Source organism: Chelonoidis abingdonii, chromosome 11, assembly GCF_003597395.2.
Source record: "Chelonoidis abingdonii isolate Lonesome George chromosome 11, CheloAbing_2.0, whole genome shotgun sequence".
NCBI lineage: Eukaryota > Metazoa > Chordata > Testudines > Testudinidae > Chelonoidis > Chelonoidis abingdonii.
Window position 1 is genome coordinate 11,934,226 of NC_133779.1, and position 25,363 is coordinate 11,959,588.

Here is a 25,363-nt window from a genome sequence, read left to right on the forward strand (position 1 = left end):
CTGTCCAGCAATAATCTGCAAGCATTATGGGCTCCATTTGCCCTGATAGCGTGTTTCTCCATTGTTGCAAATGTCCCTGTGTGAAATCACATCGCGCTGCTCGTCAACTCACTGCTCTGCAGTTCGGTGGAAAAAATCTAGAGGAGAGGTGCCAACATGTATCTTTAGTTTGACATGAGGGCAACCAAGGCTTTTGGTATGCCTGAGGAGTTTTCACCAAACCTGTAGTTGTCTGCCCTTGTTGTTTCTGAGAAATTTATTGCCACTAACTGGAAGGCTTTCCATGCCGTCTTTTCTTTGCCAAGCAGTGCAGTGGTCCAAATGCATCATTTTGAAGCAATGCACGAATCTGAAGACAACCAAGAGACACCTTCCTTTATCCCTAGCTATCACTTAACCTTGCAGACTTTTCACAGAGGTACTTGAATGCTGCTTGTGTTTTTGTAATAGGCCTTTTCGACAAGTTTCATCGAGACACCAGCTTGATGTGTAAGGGTCGGTAACAAAATCTTCCTTGATTCCAACAAGTGGTTAGATGCTGAACACTTTTCCTACCCAGGCTTCCAATGACTGTCGAGGCCGCATTTCTGATTGTAGTGGGAATCTCTTTGCACGCATATCCATATCGCAAGGAAAACAGCATTGAACTAGTTGTGTATCCAGTCTTGTAACCAAGAAAAGAGCAACAACCTTCGAAATCGCCAAAAGTGCCATATGTGTGGTCATGAAGGTTTATGACCTCAACAGTTGTTTCATGTTGTTCATAGGTTGCCTTCATCATTGGACTTGCATACCAACTGATTGAAGGCAAAATCACTTGCCCATTACGCAGCAAAACAGCTTTAAGACTCATCTTCAATAATCAATGAACAGTCATACATCATCTGGATTGTGAGATGTTGAGGGCTTGCCATCACACCATCGATGTGTTGCGGCACAGATCACCTTCCATGAAGAAATGGAGACAAGATCCTTTTGTACGGTCATGGAACACGGACACCTAACTATCCACCTGCCGGAGATTCCACTGCTGTAGTCCTGGAGCCCCAACAGCTTGCCATTACTCTTGGTAGTTCCAAAATCCCTGACAAGTCTTTTCAATTCACCTTGTGTTATGAGGTGTGGTTCAGCAGAGGAGGATGGGAGAAATATGTGGCTCCTGTGAACTGATTGTATACGGACTAGAAGTCTTCAATCCTCTTCCCTTCCCGTCTGACTCAAGTGAGAATGATTCTGGTGCATCAGAACCGCAGTCTCTTCTTCCGTGGGTCACTGGGCCGTTATAGCTGCATGGAATGTTTGGATAATGACACAGTCCATTTGTCTTCTTTGAAAGACAACCTTTCAACTTGGAGCACCGTGCAGAAGTAAACAATTCCTGGTATGATCGTTGGCTGCTCTCCAAATCCATTGGCACTGCAAAAGGCATAGATTTTCCTTTTCCTGTTCACCACTAGCAAAGATTGTTGCAACAAGTGTTGCAGAACATAGTGTGGGGCTCACCTCTTGTCCTGATCATCATTTTGCAGCCAAAATTAACAGGTGAATAGGCTTCTAACAATCGTTATACTGCGCTTTTGTTGAATGCAAATCACGTTCACCACAATATAGCAAGTTATCTGCACTGTTCAACCAAGTACGAGGCATCTCTGCTCAGCTTTGGCTAAACAGAAAGTGTCCTCTTTTGCAAATAAAAACACTGACAAATAAGAGAGCACGACACTGTATGATTTCTAAGACTGATATAGGGCAAATTGTTTCAGCAGAGTGATGTAAGCTTCGTATGATTGCATCATCCAGACTTCTAGGATTTAACATGATCAATTCTATAATGTATGACGCAATCAGCTTCAGATTGTATTCATTGTTTGCCTAAAAAGCAAGTACTGTCCAAACCCAGTCATAAATATTTCATAGATCCAGTCAAAGTATATTTAGTAATTTCTGGTTTAAACGAGATCCCTTCCTTTATAAGTCACTTATCCTCCACCATTCCCAGTCAAGGGTTGTGTATTACTGAACCAATACACATCTTGAAAACTAGAGCCAATCAACAATTTTAAGCATCATTTTCGTTCTTAGTGACCCAGAATTAGAAAATTGACTACATTTATTTCAGAGCATTTTGGCTGTAGAGCCGTGTTATCAGCCTGATTTTCACCCCTCCTTCCTACAAAACCAATCAGCAATATGATTTTTTCATTGCCATGTCTTGTACCAAGAGAATCTTGTCCTGAAAGCTTCAGGCAAGAAACTAGTTGATCTCAGAGAGTAGATTTTCTTACTTTCTAGACATTTTCCTAGTATTACTTTGGCTGCTCATATACTAGAAATGCTGTTGTAGAATGGTGAATCATAGAATATTTTTACCTATGAAAGCTTTGCCCAAATAAATCTATTAGTCTTTAGTACCACCGGACTCATTGTTTTTGGATACAGACTCAAACGATTACCCCCTGGCTCTCTCTCTGTTATAATATCCTCAGGAGGTCAGCTAGTCCAATCCCCGGCTCAAAGCAGGACCAACACCAACTAAACCATCCCAGCCAGGGCTTTGTGAAGCCTGACCTAAAAAACCTCTAAGGAAAGAGATTCCACCACCTCTCTAGGTAACTCATTTCAATGCTTCACCACCCTCCTAGTGAAATAGGGTTTTATAATATCCAGCCTAGACCAACTCCACTGTAACTTGAGACCATTTCTTGTTCTGTCATCTGCCACCACTAAGAACAGCCTAGCTCCATCCTTTGGCACCTCCCTTCAGGTAGCTGAAAATTGCTATCAAATCCCACTTCATTCTTCTCTTCTGCAGACTAAATAACCCAAGTTCCCTCAGCCTCTCCTCGTAAGTCCCTTACAGATTTTCGTAAATGACGGTAGCACAGGGTACTGCTTACAGAGATATTTATGACTCAAGTGAATTCAGATAAGTTTAACCCTATCAAAATTATACATATTGACCCTTTTGACCCAAGCAGTTGGCCAATATTTGTGGTCTTGTGGGTTATTAGATTCAGAGGAGAAAGTGATGATAGAGTCAGGTATGTCCGTTGATGCAACTCCATTCATTTACATAACATTTACAAAGTCCAGTTTCCCTAAGCGCAACAGGAACCAAACAACAGAAGGCATTTTCTCTACTCCCGTCTCCAAGCCTTTTCCCTGCCAGCACTCTGCCCAAAAGCTCTCTCTTTCTCAGCATTTTCTCAAGCCCCTGCTCCAAGTGCTCCTCTGGCCAGGTCTGGCTTTCTTCTTGGATTCTCTGGTTGCTTCTGAGGTGTTTCTGCTTCTTCTTTCACACAGCATGACCCTGCTTTTCTTAACAGTCCAAGAGGAACCCCCTTCGACCACATGCCCCTCTCATGCCCAGATTTGCCATTGGTATAGTCCTTGGGTGGTGGTTGCTGAAACTAAACAAAGGGACATTTAATGGTTCTCTTATTTAGCCTAAATGGCAGGTGGTTATCACAGCCACCAGTTTCAACAATGTGCCGCGATTGCCCAGAGACGCTTGTTGGAAGCCATCCAATTTCCAGCATAACAATCTATATATAATATTATAATAACAAATGCAAATAACCTTTATAAATGTCACCATTAATGCCATCAGTGATTAAAATATGAAACCGGACAGGAAAAAAACTACATGGCCTGCAGCACAGAAGAATCCTTATTTCAGATAATAACACTGCATCGCAGGGAGAACCTGGCACTACGTCGATGGGGCAGCTGGCATGGAGAGACGGAGAAGGGCTCCTCTTTCAAGCTGGCAGGTGTCAGGGCAAAGCCCAGCTGTCCTAACTGGGGGGCAGAAAAGGGCCAGACCAAGGCTTGGGGTGGGAAATATGAGCTGCTTGCTTCAGAGGGGTTTATACGCACTGGATGGTACTGTGATGCAGCTGTTCACTGAGCACTGGAGAGATCCCCAGGCCGACATACATGGTCATCGCTCTGCAGTGGGACAGATGTCATTAATGCTCCAGTTGCTGAAATGCAGCACTCGTCAGTGTGCAGCCGTATCTCAGAACTTCTTAAAATCAGAGGCAACTGTAGAGCCCATGCAGCAAGGAAGTGGGGATCCTTCTCTGTGGCCACAGCTGGACAATGCACAGCACCCAAAGTGCTGTAGGACACTGGAATATTCTTAGGGCACATGCAGCCTGTTTTCCTTTTGGAAAAATGTTTCTTCTGAATAAAATTGGTAAAAATACCCATACACTGTATTCTTACCCTCTGACTCTTTATATCAACAGTTCAGCTCCCAAGTCCTCTCAGTGCTGTTTAGAGATTCCATTGCCAACTCAAAGTGTACAAAAATCATGAGGCAGCTCCCCCAAAATCCCAAGATTGCCTTCAGATTCATAAGGCATTTTTTTAATTATAAGATTTGGATCCTTTTGTTTGCTTTCTGGTATTTGATTATTTAGGGGTCACATTTTTCAGCTTTTCTTCACAACTAAGAAGGCTAGAACTTAATTTTTTAAATAAAAGTAAAAATTTTCACATAATCCTAATGCTTCAGGAGCTGAGGCTCTTAAAAAAAACAACAAAAGTTGTCACTCACTGTGAAATCATGAAAACTGACAACAGCATCAACATCCCCTTTGAATTGGCAGGTTCTGTGACCCACATCTGTTAAATGCCAGGTTGGCTTGTACGGAAGTTACAAAATTTAAATATCAATCAAAAAGTATTTGTCATAAGCTATGGCTTTGTGAAACTGTGTTTGTTCTCCTCAGCCAGATACTGCAGGCATGTGGTTGCAAGAGAACTTCATAAAAAGATTTAGCTCTCTAGAAAGCAGTTACTGTATGAAGCAATGCCATTACTTTGTTGTATGTGATCCAACTCTAGATGACACCTAGCAGAGGGCCCAGGGGTACATAAGGGTTACAAGGATCCCCTAGATCTGGTGTTGACAGTTAAATCCACCAAAGTGTGTCATGTGAAGTTTCTGCTGAAAGCCTGGGTCACACTAGGCCTCAACATTTTGGTTTGTAGATGGCGGCATTAATGAGTGACTGGAAACGATAAATAAGATGGAGCTTTCCAGTGTGATTGGTGCAAAACCCCTTCTAGTGGGTAGGAAGGTGCCTTCATATGGACAAGGGTGCAGGGGTCAGAGATGAAATATTTTCCAGGGTTTCTTGTTATCTCTGCTACTCTATTTTAAAAATTGCACATTGTCTATAAACCTCACAACAGAACCCTTCCACTACCATCCACATTCCCAGATGTGAAATGTAGTTAGATGCGTCCTGTTGAAAGCTCTGCATAGATGTGAGACATCCAAGGGGACATGTGTCCTTCCAGTGGTGGTAAACACCCCTGCAACCCATGAGAGATTAGCCACAGTCTCTATTCTCTGGCCAGTTATCCTATGACTCACCTGATGGGAATCCTACACTGATGGGAATATCAGAAGGTAGCCGTGTTTGTCTGGATCTGTAAAAAGCGACAGAGTCCTGTGGCACCTTATAGACTAACAGACGTATTGGAGCATAAGCTTTTGTGGGTGAATATAAGGTGCCACAGGACTCTTTGTCGCTTTTTGATGGGAATATAAAACCCAAGGAAACTGACAAAAAAACTCAAAATAATTAACAGTAAATGGGATCTTTCACTGAGACACTCTGCATTATTCTCCTTTAACATTTCTATTGTGGTAGCAGCTAGATATTGAACAGATGGGGGCCCCATTGTGCCAGGCACTGGAGAGACATAGAACAAATGACAATCCATGCCAAAAAGAGCTCATGTAACTTTTGATTGGGCTAAAGTTTGCTTTACTGCTCCTTTCCTAGTGCTTTAACACAATATTTATAAAGGAGCACATGGAGAGCAAGAATTTAGTTATTTGAGGATTTTCAGCAAGGATCACAGAGGGTTAAATCACAGAGGGTTAACCTTTGTATGATTTTAAAAGAATAAAAGGAAAGAACTTAATTTTTTTTAGGAATTAACATTATAACATTTTATAATGAAAAAAAACAATAGCCTAAGTTTTACTAAGTTACAAGGCTATTTTATAATTTACATATATTATTTTAGTTACAAATAAATATAAATTTCAGACTAAAAGAATTTAAATCATCAGTTTTCACAAACAGTGAGAAGTAATTAAGAGTTCTTAGAGCTCAGATTGAGTTCACCTGATTTTTAGTTAGACTCTTTATTTATTAACTGTATGTAGTTTGTTGAGTGAAAAGGACTGTGATTTTTTTACTGTTGCTTGCAGAAATTTTTAACTGGAATTCAGTGAGATTTTTTCTCCTCTGCTGTACTGGGGAATTACTTAGTTAATTAATCAACTAATTAATTAGTATTAAATATATAAATGAAAAGCCCTGTTACAAAAAATACAAAACCCAAGAATAGCAAAATATAGTTAAATTTTCTTTATTATCACATTTAAATAAGATGAGAGTTGGTGAACTAGGATGGTTAAGACAATTTGACAAAAATTAAATAACATTTAAAGTATAAAATTAAATTGAAAGAAGTTAGTTTACTTTCCCATTTTTTTAAATAACTATTACTACTCACATTTCTCTGTTGAGATGTTAACAATAACACTAACCAGCTGCAAAGTAAATCAGAGCTAGAGGAAAATAACACAGAGGGGCACAGACTATCCAATAAGTTCCTGGACTGAATTGCAGACAACTTTTCATTTTAGAAGGTTGAAAAAGCTACTGGGGGAAGCTGTTCTAGACTTGATTTTAACAAATAGGGAGGAACTCATTGAGAATTTGAAAGTAGAAGGAAGCTTGGGTGAAAGTGATCATGAAATCATAGAGTTTGCAATTCTAAGGAAGGGTAGAAGGTGTGCAGAAAAAACTTTTTTTCTGCTCCACTTTAAAACACAACCCCTTTCTTCACTTGCTAATCCATAGGCAGGAAGAATGAGAAAAAATAAGGTAGCTACTGGTTTTGGATTTGATATCCCATCTGCTGCCACTCATGTAATAAGCTCCTGTCCAAACCGACTTATAGCGTCCAAAATCTGGGGGCTTACTGAAACTCCCCAAGCTCAAACCAGCTTGGTTTATCTCGCTGCCACCAACAGAATATAGCGCCTGCTCGCTCGTCCCCCAGACTTCCCTGGAGAAACCCCCAAGCCCAGACCCTGGTCTCCTATCTCATCCTCCAGCTTCCCCGCCCTTTCCTGGGTTAGCGCGTGCAATGCTATACTTCACTCCTTGATACAACCGGAGAGCAATCTAGCTTCCCCGAGGCTATGCCTTCACCTAGTCAGCTCACAAGAGTTCCCCTCCCTTGTCCTGTGTAGCCTTTCCCGCCCCTGGAACAATAGGAAGTGAGACACAGAGTTTGGGCTTTTCCCCTCCCCTCTAGCCTGTCACCATATAACAGAGCTTGGGCACAGAGATTCTTGTCCCCGTGCCTCCCTAGGAAAAGAACTCTCACAAGATTTAAAAAGAAACTTTTAAAAAAAGAGAAAGAACAATACAAACATACATATGCTTGCATTAAGAAACCAATACAGGCTCTTAGCTTATAAGAAAATAGAACTATAAGTCTGATTTTACAGACTGCCTGATTTAAACCAGTCAGACAATCAACATACAGTATACAACACAAAGGCTTATCATGACCGCAATTACTTTGCTTCCTTTTGTACTCACAGTTGTTAGGGAGAGATTTGCAAGCAGAACGGATTAGAAGCAACGCTTGTTCTCACAGCGGGAAAACACAAAGCACAGCAATCACATCTGTAAAATACACACAGCTCATATGCCTATATTACTTTGCTTCTTTTGATACTTAAGATTCTCTTATGTGAATATTGATAAGATGGAGTTAGTATAGAATATAGCTGCTTTACCATTACGGAGGACACAACAGAGACTCTGAGCTATACAATTCCCCTCCCTGACTTTGTAACACATCTAGTTCTCCAGTGATTGGTCCTCTGGTAGTGTTTTGGTTCCCCTTTGTCACCTTTACAGGCAAGAATATGTATACCTTACCTTACTATCTACGTATGACCAGTAAGGGATAAGCATAATAGAGAGACATGGATTCTGAAAGGCGGATTTTGTAGCTGTAAGTCATATGCTGATGTAAGCTGCAGAGGAGCCTGATGTCCTCTGGAATTCAAGACAGGGGATGAACAACTACTGAGCAAGTTGCGTCTATTCCCAAGTAATTTAGCGGCCCAAAAGCAAGCTACCGCGCGTAAAAATATAAATGTGGAAACAGACCACCTTGGCCTTACATCACAGATCTTGCTAACTCTTCTAGAAAAATACAAGAATCCATATAAATAAGCGAAACTAGACGAAATTACAAAGGATGAATATTATGAGCAGAACCAACACAGGAATGCAGGCAAGATTGAAAGGCAAAGACAAAGAGTCAACTATCACAGGAATAAAAGCGGAAACAAGAAGACTTTTTATCATATTAGAACGCAAGGGAAGCTTAAGGACAGGGTAGCCACTGCTCAGTGAGAGGAAAGAAAATAAAGGAACTTGGAAAGCAGAGATGCCTAATGACTTTTGTTTTGGCTTCACCGAGAAGTCTGAAGGAATGTCTAAATAGTGAGATGCTTATGGGAAGGGAGTCGCTGTTTAGCAGAAAAACACAAAGAACAAGTTAAAAATCACTTAGAAAAGTGGATGCCTGCAAGTCCCAGCTGATAAATGCAATCCTAGAATACTCCAAGAACTACATAGAGGGGTTCTGAGCTCTAAGCCTATTATCTTTGAAAATCATGGGAGGAAGATTTAGGAAGATAAAAACATGCGAAAGGGCAAATATAGCTGCCCATCCTTAAAACGGAAATAAAACAACCCAGGAACTACAGACCTATTAGTTTACTTCTGTGACAGGAAACTAGAGCAAGCAATTAAAGCAATCATCTGCAAACACTTGGAAGGTTGTCACGTAAAGCTATCGATAGCTTCTTGATAAATCAGAGTCTTATGATAATAGAGAACTTGATGATGGTGGTATACCTAACTTGTAAGCATTATATGTCTCTTGCATGATCTTCTTTGATAAACTACGCAAATCACATTAGATGGTGATACTATAGTGTGCTAACTGCTGGATAATCTACTCAGTAGATAGTATTAATGGTCCCATCTGCTGGAAAAGTATAACAAGCAGGGTTCTGCAGGGTTTTTTGGACGGCTTTTGTCAATCATTTCATCAACAATTAGTGTTGGGCATATAAAATATGCCTTCATTAAGTTTGCAGATGATACCAAACTGGAGGGTTGCAACTAGCGTTTGGGCAGGGTCTAATTCAAATGATCCTGGACACATGAGAATGCTGAGGTAAACAGGTGAAGTTTACAGAGAGCATGTGCAAAGTCCTCACTTAGGAAGGAACAATCATTTCAACAAAAGATGTGCGAAGACTGTCTAGAAGAGTTGCAGAAAGAGTCATACGGGTCTAATGTGGACCACAAGCTAATATGCAGTACACAGTCGATACGTTTGCAAAAACGCAAACATCATTCTTGATGCATAAAGGTCGTGTTTGTGAGCACGACATGAGAACAGTACTTAGTCCTCTCTACTCTTGCCGCTGGCCAGGCTCATCGTGTATTCGTGTCCAGTTTGTGAGGCCCACATTTCAACACTACTTGTGAAGAATTGAGGCTAGAGGGTCCAGAAGAGAGACCAGAAGATTAACTCAGGTCTTGAGAACAGAATAGAGTGGAAGAGGCTGAAAGAAACGAGTTGCTTGTTTGAAACAAAGACTTGAGAGGGAATGAATAAACAGTTTCTAGTATCTAAAAGGTCGATCGGCAGGAGGGAGAAAAACTGTTCACCTTAGCCTCTAGGAGTAGACTAAGAAGCAATGGACTTAATTATGCAAGAGGTTAGGTTGACTTAGGAAAAATTCTCTGTCAGAGTGGTAACACTGGAAATAAATTGCTTAGGAAGTTGTTGAATCTCCGTCTCTGAAGATATTTAGAGTAGGTTAATAAATGTCTAGCAGGTCTGTCTAAACAGAGTCACCAACCTATGGGCGGCACGCTGGGCCTGCTGACCCAGTTCATTAAACATCCTGCCAGACGGCAATCACGGGTCCGTCTCCCTGGCCTGAGTGTCGCCAAGCACACAAGCCCGGCCCCTCCTCATCTTCCCTCCTTCCCTGGAGCCGTGCGCTTGCATGCAGCGCTCTGCGAGTCGGAGCTGCGCGTTCCATCGGGGCAACGCTTTGGCTCCAGGGGGAGGGAAAGATGCTCCGCGCTCACCTAGACCCTGCACTGTGTCACATATTCTGAGGGGTGAGCCTTTCATCTGATGGGGACTCCGCATGAAGCTGGGACATCATGGTAAGGGGCGCTGGGGCTGGGGGGGCAGGGGTGGTAACGTGGTGAGGCAGTCAGGGGACAGGGAGCAGGGTAGGTTGGATAGGGGTCGTGATGATCCGGGGTCGTGGTTAGGGTGGGGTTTCTTGAAGGGCGCAGTCAGGTAACAGGGGGGGATGGCGGCATGGGATCCTGGGTCATGTTGTGGGGTGGATAGGGGTCAGGGCAGTCAGGGGACAGAGAGCAAGGAGGGTCCGGGGGGGCAGTTAGGGTGGGGGGGTCTCTGGAGAGGGTGGGTCAGGGGACAAGGAGCTGAGGGGGTTGGATGAATTGGGAGTTCTGAGGGGGGGCTGTCAGGAGGCAGGGATGTGGAGAGGGGTTAGGGCGGGCAGGGAGGATTGTATGGATTGGGAATTCTGGGGGTCCTGTCAGGGGGCGGGGGTGTGGATAATGGTCAGGACAGTCAGGGGGCAGGTAGAGGGTAGGATCCTAGGGGAGCAGTCAGGGACAAGGAGCAGGGAGGCTTAGATTGGGGATAGGGTCCTGGGGGGCAGTTAGGGGCAGGGGTCCCAAGAGCGGTGGTCAGGGGACAAGAAGCGGGGGGGTTGGGGTTCTGAGGGGGGCAGTCACCCAGCCCTCTGCCCTGAGCCTTGACCCCCCCCACAGCCCTCTGCTCTGAGCCCTGCACCCCCCCACACACACACCCCACGCCCCTGTCCTGAGCCCTGTACCTCCCAGCCCTCTGAGTCCTTCCCCCCGCCCCATGACCCAAGCCCTGACTCTGGCACCCCAACCCTGAGCACCAAACAGGAGCTCCTGTACCCCCCCCTCACATTCCCACCTGCACCCCTCACACCAAAAGGGAGCTGCCCTGGTAAGTGCCCCATACCCAAACCTCCTGCTCCAACCCTGAGCCCCCTCCCTCATTCCAGCTCCTGGCCAGACCCTTCACCCCTACCCCTGTGCTCGTTCCACTCCCACCCTCAGCTCAGTGCAGAGAGAGGAAGAGAATGGGCCAGAACCAGGGAGAAGGTAGGTACCCTCTGTATGTGGGCAGGGCCGGGACCCCAGACTGGCAGTGGGGTGAGCGGGGCCAGCAGCTGGGATCCCGGCTGGCAGGAGCCGGCGGATGGAACCCCTGAGCGGCAGTGAGCTGAGCCGCTCAGCTCACTGCCGGTCTGGGGTCCTGGCCGCCGCCCCCGCACAGCCCACTGCCGGTCTGGGGTTCTGGCTGCCAGACCATTCTCAGCTGGGGTCCTGGCCTCAGGCCCCGTTCAGCCTGCTGCCAGGCTAGGTGAACAGAACCCCAGACCAGCAGTGGGCTGAGTGGGCCGGCGACGTAAGATCAACATTTTAATTTAATTTTAAATGAAGCATCTTAAACATTTTGAAAACCTTGTTTATTTTACAATACAACACTAGTTTAGTTATATAATATATAGACTTGTAGAGAGGGACCTTCTAAAAACATTAAAATGTATTACCGGCACGCAAAACCTTAAATTAGAGTGAATAAATGAAGACTCGGCACACTACTTCTGAAAGGTTGCTGACCCCTGGTCTAGACAGTATTTGGTCCTGCCATGAGGGCAGGTGACTGGACTCAATGACCTCTCGAGGTCCCTTTCAGTCCTAGAATCTATGAATCTATGAAAACTACTTGCTTTTTGCTCCTGTGGCTGTGTTTCTCCCAGCCCATGCAGGTCACAGGTCTATTTTGTAAAGTAGCTGCCCTGACTACTTGCTTTCATTGGAGTTTATGAGTCCAGCTACAGGGAGCTTGAGCGTACCCCAAACAGCTACACCCAGTTTCAATAACTGCCGGGTGTGCAATGTAAAGAGGAGATTTTCAAAAGCACTCAAGAAATTTAGGAGCACAAGGCACAGTCACAGACTTGTGCTCCTAAATCTGTAGGGGCTTTGGAAATTCTCCCCTTAGAGAAGGCAGAATTATTGTCCCTGTTTCACAGATGGGGAGCTGAGCCCCAGGGAAATACTCAAGGATGCTGTAGCACAACTGGGACTTGAACCTCAATCTCCCAGAAGTCCCAGCCTAGGGGCTTAACCATGAGCCCATCCTTTCCCCCTAATCATACAGCTTTTCTCAAAGGAGGGATTCTTCTGTTTCTGAAGGAGGCTGGAGGCGTTACCTGGGCAAAAACTGTTACCGCAGAAGCCTAGTGTGCAGCACTGACCAATGGTGTCTCCCCAACAACCTGCTTAGAGCTGAGCACTGGTATCTCCCCAGAACCTTCAGTCCCCTACTAACAGCTTGTTTATATGGTTCTTCCACTCCCAGCCCCTTTACCCTCCATAATGCTGATGCTACCCCTATAAGTCTCCTCCAGCCCTGTGGGATGAGGCAGGCCCCATCTCTCCAGCATGAAAGTGATGATAGGTGCAGAGAGCATGAGGAGCAGGACCAGGACACAGCGGGCAGCCCAGATGACGAGAGACATGACTGGCTCTGCAACATGGAAAGAGACGTGGTGATAGCTGTCTGTAAAGCAGCATGTGTGACTGCAATGCCACCACTAGACAGAGAACAGCTGTCTTAGCTCCCGGAGTCCTAGCTCTAAGGGGGGATCATGCTGCAGGGGGGCACGTTCCCCCTACAGGAGGCCTAACCGATGGAAGCTGTTGAGGAGGCTTCACCCTTTGCCAAGCACAGCTCTGAGGGTTTGGAGGAGCAGGGAACGGCCCAGGTTTGCTCAGGCTGCACTGGGACTCTGTGCAAAGGCATCACAAGAGCCAGTGACAGATGCAGCAGCCCAGACTCTATTGTCCCTTCCAGTGTGGCTGACAGTTCACCACGGGGGCACAGGGGCAGCATGAGGCCTTGGCATGAGCTGTGTCCTCAGGAGCAGGTGGAAATGGGACGTAAGCAATGCTGTGGACTGTGCTGCTCCTCTGTCCTGAGGGAATTGCACAGGCAGAGCACAGTCCATCAGGAGTGACTGCGCTGCAGGCCGAGGAGTTACCTGCCCCGATATGAGTTTGGCTCAGAGTTTATGCCCTGAGGCCAGAGCTGGGGGCACAGAGCTGGGCTCTGATAATCAGGGTGTGACAGAGCAATATCCCGTTACCTGTGCGGGTCGGCTCCTCCCCTCCTACGCTGCTGCTCACATTGCCTGTGGGACAAGGGCAAAGAGAATTGCACTGTGTAGGAAAGACACCTGCAGCCTCCACAGGGACCAGCCTACCAGCGACAAACAGAATGGTTCTACCAGCCACTGGGGCCAGATCTCCAGTGGGTGTAAATCAGCATCACTGTGCTAGAGTCAATGGGCCAGATCCCCAATAAATTGATGTCTCTTTTTTGGAGTCCATAGGGCTTTGCCAGTTTACACCACCAAGGAGCCGGTCCCTGGACGCGCTCTCTTGCTCTGAGTTTCACACTGAGTTTCACCACTGCAGACTCAGTGAGGACGTCACTGTCCATTTAACAAACCGTCATTTCATTGATCCTTGAGACCTTTCACTGAGGTTGAAGCTCCGTGGGGGTGAAAATGCCCCAGGAAGCCATGAGCCAGGATGAGAGTTGCGAGGTGTCCAATTTCTGATCAAAACACCTGGTTGAAAAGGGACACTAGGGGCTCAGATCAGCAGTGCTGATGGAGCTGTTAAAAGTCTGGTTGGCAGCACGGGAGAGCTAAGGCAGGCTCCCTGCCTGCCGTGACTCTGGGTAGCTCCCAGAATCAGCAGCATGTCCCCCTTCAGGCTCCTACATGAAGGGGCAGCCAGGGGCTCCATGTACTGCCCCCACCCCAAGCACCTCCACATAGGAGCCAGAGGGGAGACATGTCGCTGCTTCCAGGAGCTGCCTGAGGTAAGCGCCATGTGAAGTGTGCACCACCTCCTGCTCCCCATGCCCCTGCTCCAGCCCTGATCCCCCTCCTGCCCCCTGAACCCCTTGATCCCATCCCAGAGCACCCTTCTGCACCCCAAACCCCTCATCCACAGACCCACTCCAGAGCTCCCAGCCGGAGCCCTCATCCCCTCCCACAGCCCAACCCCCTGAGCCAGCCAAGTGAAAATAAGCAAGTGAGTGAGGGTGGGGAGAGTGAGCAAGGGAGGGAGGAGAGGATGAAGTGAGCAGGGGTGGAGCCTCAGAGAAGGGGCGGGGCAGGGTGTGGGGCAAGGGTGTTCTGTTTTGTGCAAGTAGAAAGTTGGCAACCTTACCTAGGATTTCCCTGCCCCTCCAATCAGACGTTCTTGTCTGTGGAGCACCCTCAGGGATCTGAATGTGCAGGAGACCCCTCCACCCTGCAGACAGCCTGGGGCTCGCCTGGTGGGCAGAGCGGGTTGTGTGATAGGCTGTGTGCACGCGAAACATTCGCAGACACCCCTGTGCCTGGGGCAGCACCACGCCTAGGCCCTGCTCACACCCAGCGCTGAGGGTTCAGGGAAGTTAAGTGCTGCCTGGCCCTGGGGCTGGCCCCTCTGCACAGGCCGGGTTTCACTGCAGAGAGCTGGGTCTCCCCCTGGTGTAACTGCTGCAGGCAGAGGAGTTACCCCAGGGGTGAGTTTGGCCCAAAGTCTCTATGCAGCGAAGAGAGAGCTGGGGGGACAGAATCAGGCTCAGATCTCCGGGGTCTGGCCCAAGAGCGTCTCCGTGAGCTGTGGGGTCTGACTCCTCTCCACTGCTGCTCACCTGGCCTGTGCACTGGGGACAAGGAGCATCTGGGCCTGTCAGTGCTTCCAGGTGACACTCAGTGTGTGAGAAATGCTGCTGCGATGGCTGAACCCAGCCCCTTACACCAGTCAAATGGGACATGACTGTTCCCCAAATGGAAACCTCCCCAAAGGAGATCAGTGACTGGCTCTTCAATACCTCCCAAATGTTATGCACATTACGGCATTTGGCAGCCCTCTCCTCCTGTGTAGAAGTTGTGTGTGTGAGCATGGACACCCCACAGGGCATCTTGGAGTCTGTGGATGGCCCCAGACTATGAACCATGAGATCCTGTGCTCTAGGCCTAGCTCTTCCGATGAGTGTTATTAACTTCTCTGTGTTCTTCACAGACCTTACTAAGAGCCAAGAGCTCATGCCCCCAAAGTAAACCCAACCTCATTCAACTAAATCTTCTGCTCATCACCAATCATTCAGCTATTTGCCTCTGGATTCTCCTTCTGCCAGGGCATTGGATGATTTACTCACTATGCCGCTCACCTCTCTTACCAGTAATGCTGAGGTGCTGGGCAGGGCTGAGCTTGGATCTGGTCACCCTCTTGTTGCTCTCCTTGATCTCGTACCCGCAGGAGTAATTCCCAGAGCTGCCCATGGACACTGCGTGGTCATAGCTGTAGGAGACATTCTTCTCCAACCCTGTCTGGGAGAAAACCTCCTCCCCATCCTTACAGAAGATGACGCGGGTGGCTGGGGCCTGGGAGACCACAGAACACTTGAGCTGCACGGAGTCCCCCTGTCGAGCGGACGTCTGGCTCAGGTAGAGGGTGGGGGCAGGGAGAGCACCTGGGAAGGGGAATGGGTCAAGAGATCAATGAGGCCTTTCATCGGCCCTGTTTCATGGGGATCCCAGGAGGCAGTTTGCCAAAGGAAGTGGGATGCTATGGAAGCAGTTGCTAAGGGTATGTCTATGCTGTAGTTAAAAACCCTCCGCTGGCTCATGCCAGCTGAGTTGGGCTTGAAGGGCTCGAGCTCCAGGGCTGTTTACACGTCACAGGCCAGCCGCTGGCATCTAACTGCAGTGTGGATGTACTCTGCCTGCTCAGGAGCTGCGGGGTGTGTGCAGTGTCTCTGGAGCAAGCTCGTATTTCAGCACAGCTGGGTACTGGGGGGATAATGTCAGATCTGAGACTGTCAGCTCTCCGGGGGCAGGAACCAGAGCTTCACATAGGGGTGCGCAGCACTTGGCACAATGGAGCCCTGATCCCTGAAAGGCGCATTATGGGGGCATGGTAATAATTATAAGCTTCTGTAGCTGGAAGCCTTTTCTACTAGAACAAATCCCTCTGGCATGATAGATAGATAGATAGATAGATAGAGGAGTGAGTGTGTCTGGAAACGGACAGACAGATGGACTCACCGGGAGCTGAGCAGATCTCCTGGCTGCTGGGACTCAGCGCTGGGAACAGAAAGGAGACGTCTGGTTAGTGCTCGAGGTAAAAACTCCCCCTATTCTAAGGTCCCTCTTCAGAGACAAAAACTGCCTCACTCACACAGACCTTGCTTGAGTTGGCCTGTGCAATGGCGACAAGGAGAATCTGGGCCTGTCAGTGCCACCAGGTGACACTCAGTGTGTGAGAAATGAGGCTGTGATGGCTTTGCTCAGGCCCCTACACCAGATAAATGGGACATGACTGTTCCCCAAATGGAAACTTCCCCAAAGACGCTCCCTGAGTGGCTCAATTAGCCCAGCCAGGTGGCACTCAGCTACCAGCCAGGACACCTTGTGCTCGAGGTCAAGTTCTTCCACTAAGTGTTAGTAACTCCTCGCACACTTCACGGCTGCTAGTTCATGCCGCTATGGTATAGGTGACAGATGTCATTCACCTCTTGTATTGATAATGAAGAGTTGCACAAGGTCACTTGAGGCTGTGCTGGGAATAGAAGGGAGGGTTTTCATACAGCAAACTCCAGTCAAGTCTACTTTGTCTTGGTGCCTTTAAGAGGGAATTTGCCAGATTTATGTGCTTGGTTGTGCTGCCTCTAATACTAACCACAGTTTGCTCCCAGAGCCAGGAAGAGAACCCAGCGGTCCTGGGAAATAATATCCCTCTGCTGTCTCACTAACATTTGTGTGACCCACCAACAACGTGGGTGCTGTGTTTTCAGCTAAGGGCTGATGCAAATGGAGGATAACAACCCAATTATTCTGCTCCTCACCCCTGTAACTCAGCTATCTATCTGCCTCTGGATTCACTTTCTGCCAGGGCATTGGCTGATTTGCTCACTTTTCTATTCATCCCTCTTACCAGTAACACTGAGGTGCTTGGCAGGGCTGAGCTGGGATCTTTTCACTTGCTTGTCGCTCTCCTTGATCTCGTACCCGCAGGAGTAATTCCCAGAGCTGCTCATGGACACTGTGTGGTCATAGTTGTAGGTGACCTTCTTCTTCAACCCTGCCTGGGAGAAAACCTCCTCCCCGTCCTTACAGTAGATGACGCGGGTGGCTGGGGCCTGGGAGACCACAGAGCACTGGAGCTGCACAGAGTCCCCCTGTTGAGCAGACCTCTGGCTCAGGTAGAGGATGGGGGCAAGGACAACACCTGTGAAGGCCAATGGGTCAGAACTGTCAGTGGGGTCATTGGTGATGCCCATTTGGGGGCAGCCCGGGAGCAGTTTACTAAAGGAAATCGATTGCCATGAAACCAGCTTGCAACTGCTAAGGATCTGTCTTATCTCTACACTGCAGTTAAAAAGTGGCTGCTGGGCTGTGCCAGCTGACTCGTGCTTCCAGGGCTTGGGCTATATGGCTGTTTACATGTGATAGGCCAGCCACAGGTGTCTAATTGCAGTGTAGATTAATTCTGCCTGCACAAGGGCTCCAGGGTATGCACAATGTGTCTGGAGCAGGATCTTATTTCAGCACGGCTGGGCATCAGGAGGATGATGTCAGATCCGCGATTGTCAGCTCTTCAGGGGCCAGAGGAGTAGTAGTAGAAATAATCTTCTTCTGCAGCTGATAACCTTTTCTGTTAGTACAAACCCCCCTGGAAAAAATAGCTGGAAAGGTGACAGACAGACTTACCGGGAGCTGAGCAGATATTCTGGCTGCTTGGATTCATTACTGGGAAGAGAAAGGTGCTGTGTGGTTAGTGCTGGAGATAAAATCTCCCCCTTTTCTAAGTCCCACTTCAGGAACAAAAAACTCTTTAATAGACTTGGAAAATAAATTCTTGATTCCTGTTTTGCTGAAGAAGCAAACCAGACAGGATATTACATCTGGGACAGGACAGATTCCATGCGCACACACACTTTGTCTGAGCTGGGACTTCTTTTCCCTTCACCTCTCTAGAGCAGTGGCTCTCAACCTTTCCAGAATACAGTTCCCCTTTCAGGAGTCTGATTTGTCTTGCATACCCCAAGTTTCACGTCACTTAAAAATAATTTGCTTACAAAATCAGACACAGAAATACATAAGTGTCACAGCCACACAATTACTGTAGAGCAAAATAAAGAAGTCATTGTCTGTATGAAAGTTTAGTTTATACTGACTTCATTCATGATTTTCATGTAGTCTATCATAGAACTTGGCAAATATCTAGATTAGTTGATGTACCCCCAGAAGACCTCTCTGTGTCCCCACAAGTATGCATACCCTGGCTGAGAACCACTGCTCTAGAGGGCCAGATCCTCAGCTGATGTAAACAGGTATTGAGTCCAATGGAGCTACGCTGATTTACACCAGCTGTGGATGTGCCCCAATTGACTCCAGTGGAGCAATACCCGTAAGCCAGCTGGGGATCTTGTCCTGTAACTCTCAGTCTCAGTATTTCTACTGGTTACCATGTCTCTCCTACTAAAGATGATTTGCCAACTGTCTGGGCCAGAGGCTGCTCTTGGTTCTGTTCCCCCCCACCAACCTGCTACAAATTAGCACAGGATTCCCACATACTCACCAGGAAGCAAAAGGCACAGAGACAGGATCATCTAGGCAGTGGGGGGAGCCAAGTGGAATGGAAACAGCCCAGAGATTTTAGCTCCTGATGGGGTCTGAAGGGGACAATCCACTGTCACTCCTTGCTCTCACTTGTGCCCTGTGCCCTGTCTGATTTCAGCAGAAGGGAAGTTCAGGTCTCTCTATCTCTCTTCCAATCTGCTGCTGTCTGATCCTCAGGGTTGGATGCTCCAGTCAGCCCCTCTTCCTGCTCTCAGGCCTTCTGGGCTTTGTAGGATTCAGAGAGCAGAAATGCTGCAGCCTGTCTCTGACTTGCTCTGTCCCCTACTCAGGTCTGATATTCATCACCACTCCCTGTTTCCTGCCCCATGCCGCCCCCGTTTCGGTGCTCCAGCCACAGCATCTCTATTTAGGGCTGGAGGATTGAGAACTGAAAAAACCTGGTTTGCGTGTTTGAGTATAAACATATCACTGAAGAAACCTCTCCCATCCCATCTCACTGCCTGGGGATTGAAACAGCCCCTTGGCTAAAGGCAGAGCTGGGCCCGGGTGAAAGGTACTGAGTGATTGAGGGACCTGAGATGTTGGATGAGCCTGAACCTTTGGCCTCCGCCCTGGTCTCCAGTCCCTGGTGAGAAGGATTCAGCTCTCCTAGGGAGTAATTCACCCTCTGGGCTTATGTGGGATATAAATGAGGTCTGGGCCTCATGTAAGACCCTCTGCATGGGGGTGAATTTACCTCCCACAGAGGACACCTACCACAGGACTGCACTGACTTCCCCACCTCCTTAGTTTCCCCCTACCACATCCACCATTCCCAGCTCCAGCCACTTCTGCCCATTCTGCCCTGACTACCTCCGCTCTCATTCTGGGCTCCCGAGGAGTCTGCTGTTCCTGCTGAGAGATGGGCACCAGGGCACTGCCAGATGGGGAAGAACACAAGGCAGTTGGGAAAGAGCATCCAGAAGTGAACTCTGAGCAGCAGGGTAGCTGAAATCAGTGTGACTAAGCAATTGGGGAACCAGGGCAAAAGGCCAAAGAAACATGTGGGAAAGAAATAAAAGTCTTGTGAATAGACATTAACACTTTTACAGGAAGCCAAACAGCTGAGATCCTCAAGGGAAATGTGTCAGGAGTACAAGGCAGAGCTGTTCTGCATAGTATTTTTGCAGAGTGATGCATAAGTGGATTGTACTGGGATGGAATCAGCTTTGCAGAGCAGCTGGACAGGGGATGTCTGGGTGAGGGTCAGAGGAGCACATTTTGAGACTCCCTGTTATAAGCAGTTCCCAGAAGATGACNTAACACTGAGGTGCTTGGCAGGGCTGAGCTGGGATCTTTTCACTTGCTTGTCGCTCTCCTTGATCTCGTACCCGCAGGAGTAATTCCCAGAGCTGCCCATGGACACTGTGTGGTCATAGCTGTAGGTGACCTTCTTCTCCAACCCTGCCTGGGAGAAAACCTCCTCCCCGTCCTTACAGTAGATGACGCGGGTGGCTGGGGCCTGGGAGACCACAGAGCACTGGAGCAGCACAGAGTCCCCCTGTCGAGCGGACATCTGGCTCACATAAAGGATGGGGGCAGGGAGAACACCTGGGAAGGGAAATGCGTCGAGAGATCAATGGGGCCTTCTGTGGTTCCTGTTTCATGGGGATCCCAGGAGGCAGTTTGCCAAAGGAAGTGGGATGCTATGGAAGCAGTTGCTAAGTGTATGTCCATGCTGTAGTTAAAAACCCTCTGCTGGCTCATGCCAGCTGAGTCGGGCTTGTAGGGCTCAGGCTCCAGGGCTGTTTACACGTCACAGGCCAGCCGCTGGCATCTAACTGCAGTGCGGACGTACTCTGCCTGCTCAGGATTTGTGCGGTGTGTGCAGTGTCTCTGGAGCAAGCTTTTATTTCAGCACAGCTGGGTACTGGGGGGATAATGTCAGATCTGAGACTGTCAGCTCTTTGGGGATAAGGACCAGAGCTTCACATAGGGGGGTGCAGTACCTGGCACGATAGGACCCTGATCCCTGAGAGGGGCATCCTGGGGGCATGATAATAATAATACACCTGAAGCTGGAAGCCTTTTCTACTAGCACAAACCTCTCTGGCACGATTGATGGAGGGGTGAGTGTGTCTGGGCACAGACAGACTGACCTGCATCTGCGCAGATCTCCTGGCTGCCGGAACTCAGCACTGGGAACAGAAGGGAAACCTGTGGTTAGTGCTGGAGATAAAATCTCTTCCTATTCTAAGTTCTCTCTTCAAGGACAAAACCCACCTCACTCAAACAGATCTTGCTTGAACTTGGTCTCCCTCTGGTGTAAGTGCTGCTGGCAGAAAAGTTACCTCCAGAGGTCACTACATGTGTCCGACAAAGTGGCTATTCACCCACGAAAGCTCATGCTCCAATACGTCTGTTAGTCTATAAGGGGCCACAGGACTTTTGCTGCTTTTACAGAGCCAGACTAACATGGCTACCCCTCTGATACTTGACTCCAGAGGTCAGTTTGGCCCAAAGTCTCTGTGCAGCGTGAGAGACCCAGGCCAGCTGGGAACAACAGAGTAGGGTTTTTTGTTTTTTTTTTAATAATAATTCTTTGGTTCTTTTTATGCATGGTCTGTTTTTTCAGCTATTAGGTTGCACTTGCTTCATGTTTTTGAGCTCTTCTCTGTACAAGGGAGGGATAGAAGGTTTTTTTTTTAAAAAAAAAAAAGTAGAATCATGGACCTCACATCATCTAGTACAATCCCCTGCTCAAAGCAGGGCCAATCGCCAACTAAATCCCCAAATAGCCCCCCTCAAGAACTGAGCTCCCAACCCATTGTTCAATAGGCCAATGCTCAAACCACTGAGCTATCCCTCCCCTGGAACAGGAGAGTAGTGGAAGGGAGATATACTGGCCACTGGATAAGCAGTTTTCTGTTTCCTGAGTGACCAGAGCAGGGGCTGCGCCAGGCTAATGAGAACACCTGACTCCAATTAACCTGCTAAGAGTTAGATGAGGCTGTTAAGCACCTGACTCTAATTAAGGCCCCTCTGAAGCTATAAAAGGGCTCACTCCAGTCAGACTAGGGGAGCAACTGTATGTGAGGGACTGGGAGCAAGAGGCTGAGAGTGAGTAGGCTACTGCTGGAGGACTGAGAAGTACAAGTGTTATCAGACATCAGGAGGAAGGTCTGGTGGTGAGGACAAAGGTGTTGGGAGGTGGACATGGGGAAGTAGCCCAGAGAGTTGCAGGGCTGTCCAGAGGATTCAGGGGGCCTGAGGCAAAGCAATTTCACGGGTCCTTTCAATAAAAAAAATGCAATACTATATTCTTGTGGGGGCCCCTGTGGGGCCCAGGGCAAATTGCCCCACTTGCTCCCCCCCATGGGTGGCCCTGGGAAAAATAAGCCTTCTGCATCTCAGCACAAAACCAGTTTTGAGAACTTCTTTACAAAGTATCACTGGGTCTCAGCATCAGCCAGTGCTAAAAGGCACTAAAGCTCATTAAAAGGGTTGGACAAATGTTTTCCATCAGCCTTTTTTGGATCAAAAACTAAGGGTTGTTAAAAAGCAGAAAAAATCATGGTCAATGTCTATTTTCCTTCAAAATTTATTTTTTAATTGAAAGCTGAAATTAGTCTGCCGAAACCTGAACATGGTTTGAGGTTTCAGAAGTGTGTTGCCAAATATTTGCTGCTTGCTGTGTTTGACTGTTTAAAGAAATAATAAAAAAAATTCTGCTTAAAAAAATCCAAAACTTTTAAACCACCTCAGCTTGTGCCAAATGCCTGTGCCCATTCAGTCAGAGATTTTTCCAGGTCCCTGATACTCTGCTGGCTTCCTTGACTCATATTTGTCTCCATAACGTTGGGTTCATTTTAGGTTAGAATATAAGAACAGCCATACTGGCTCAACCTAAAGATCCATCCAGCCCAGTATCCTGTCTACCAACAATGGTCAATGCCAAGTGCCCCAGAGGGAGTGACTCTAACAGGTAATCATCAAGTGATCTTTTTTCTGCCATCCATCACCACTCTCTGACAAACAGAGGCTAGGGACACCATTCCTTACCCATCGCCATTAATAGACTTAACCTCCATGCATTTATCTGTTTCCTAGAGACTGGCTCCGTGGAGTCCCTCACAAACTGAAGACTGTCTGTGGGTTTGTCTTTAGTATAGCTTATGTACATACTCCACGAACTGAGCATTTGAGCTTGTTCCAGAATCTGAGATGAGCCTATGTTGCGAAAACCAAAATGCTCAAAATATCACATGCATGTGAATGGACACAGGATGCTAAAATTAAATTAACCCAGGGGCTCTCAAACTGGAGGTCAGAACCCCTCAGGGGATCACGAGGTTATTACTGAGGGTTGTGAGCTGTCAGCCTCCACCTCAAACCCTGCTTTGCCTCCAGCATTTATAATAGTGTTAAATTGAAAACTTTTTTTATATATTTATAAGGCGTGTGGGGGTGTTGCACTCAGAGGTTTGCTATGTGAAAGGGGTCACCAGGGCAAAAGTTTAAGAACCACTGAATTAACTCCTCTGAAGCCTCAGGTAATACAGAGGAGGCGGGCCTCCCTTGGTAGTGTTGGGAAGGTGGTAGGTGGTGTAAGATATGCTCTTCTCATGTGATCCCTCCCCCAGTGGCTAATTTTAAATGAAGCTACCCTCCCCTGACATGAATCTCCCTATGACACTGAAATTAAGTATAGACTATAATCTGGTAGTTGAGAAATGAAAGGGATGGTAGCCCTAATGGAAAAGCTTGGCTCTTCTGCAAGCCTCAAACTGCTGAATGAGCTTTAGGGTAGGGAAGGCTATGCCTCCCAGACAGCCTGGCCGTGTCCCCTATCTGACCCACACTTACTTCCTGGCCCCCGCAATCCCTGGCCCATTCTGCTCTTTGTCCCCTCACCATCCCCCAGAAACCCACACTACCACCACCCCCCTGTGGCCCCACTCCTCCTCTCTGTCCCCTGACTGCCTCGACCTCTATCCACTCCCCTGCTAAGTCCTGACAGACCCGACCATTCCCAGGAGGCACTGACTGCCCCCCACAACCTCTGCACCCTGACTGTCCCCAGGACTCCTTGTCCCTTATCCAACCCTCCTCCTTATCCAACCCTCCCCCCCAGCCTGGCCCTCACCCAGAACTCAGCACGTCACTGAACAGTTGCAGCGTGTCTCCAGCAGGCATCCTGAGCTCTGCCCTGCTCAGAGCTGCATGGTAAGGTGGCGGGGCTGTGAGCTCCAGTGGGGCCTGAGCTTCCTCTGCTTGGTGTGGAGCTCACAGCCCCACCCCCTGACCATCAGGATCTGAGAGGGTGGAGCTCAGGAGCCCTGCCGGAGTTAGGCTGCAGTGCTGTCCGGGGACACTGCTTGATGTGCTGAGGCTCCAGGAGGGGGCCAGAGATGGGAGCCTCAGCTGTTCTCTTGGGGTTCCTTGTGGAGCCCAGGGCAAATTGCCCCACTTGCCCCTCCCCGGGCAACCCTGGAGAGCTGTAGCTGTTGTGTGGCTGTACCAGGAGGCACTATACACAGCTGTAGTCCACAGGGCCCTGGGATGGAACCTGGAGTAGAGGGTGGGCCCGGGTTCCCCACCAAACCTCCCAACTCCTGATCAGACACAGGAAGAATTGACCTGGACTGTGGCTTCTACCAGAGAAGAAGGTCTCAGGGCTGTTTCCTGACCCACAGGGTGAATTTGTAAGGCAAGCAAATCTGCCAATAAGTGCAGGACCCACCAAGGTTCAAGAGGAACTTTGTCACAGCAGCAAGGAGAGACCTGGAGGGACAGAACTGGGCTAGGATCCCAGATGTCTGGCCCAAAACCCATCTCTGTGAACTGTGGAGTCTGACTCCTCTCCACTGCTGCTCACCTGGCCTGTGCAATTGGGACAAGGAGAGTCTGGGCCTGTCAGTGCCTCCAGGTGACACTCAGTATATGAGAAATGTGGCTGCGATGGCTGAGCCCAGCACCCTACACCAGTCAAATGGGACATGACTATTCCCCGAATGGAAACCTCCCTAAAGGAGCTTCCTGAGTGGCTCAATCAGCCCAGCCAAATGCCATGCATTTCCCACACAAAGTCCTGGAGCCTGTAGGTGACACTCAGCTACAAGCCAGGACACATTGTGCTTGAGGTCGAACTCTTCCACTAAGTGTTGGTAACTCCTTGCACACTTCACAGCTGCTAGCTCATGCTGCTATGGTATAGGTGACAGGTGTCATTCACTCTTTGTATGGTGTGACAGACCCAAACCAGTAGGGTACAGGAGTCTGGTAGAGGGCAAATATACTAGTCACTGGATGAGTCGTTTTCTGTTCCATGAGTGACCAGAGCAGGGGTTGCACTAGAGTAATCAGGAACCTGCTAGAACCAATTAAGGCAGACAGACAGATTAGAATACCTGCAGCCAATCAAGGCAGGCTAATCAGGGCACCTCAGTTTAAAAAGGAGCTCACTCCAGTTGGGGGGGCAGGAGAGAGGAGAGGAAATGCATT

General features: G+C 48.1%; 1 protein-coding gene across 1 annotated transcript in view; it reads right to left on the reverse strand.

The window, feature by feature from the left end:
- The window catches only part of LOC116819965 (uncharacterized), a 30,605-nt gene that overhangs the window by 2,372 nt on the left and 2,870 nt on the right, over window positions 1–25,363 (reverse strand). Inside the window, exons 4-7 of the mRNA XM_075071256.1 lie at window positions 16,343–16,381; window positions 15,475–15,768; window positions 13,379–13,423; window positions 12,601–12,759 (exon numbers count right to left, since the gene is read on the reverse strand). Coding sequence (XP_074927357.1) covers window positions 12,601–12,759; window positions 13,379–13,423; window positions 15,475–15,768; window positions 16,343–16,381 — 537 coding nt within the window. The remainder of the gene's footprint in view (window positions 1–12,600; window positions 12,760–13,378; window positions 13,424–15,474; window positions 15,769–16,342; window positions 16,382–25,363) is intronic.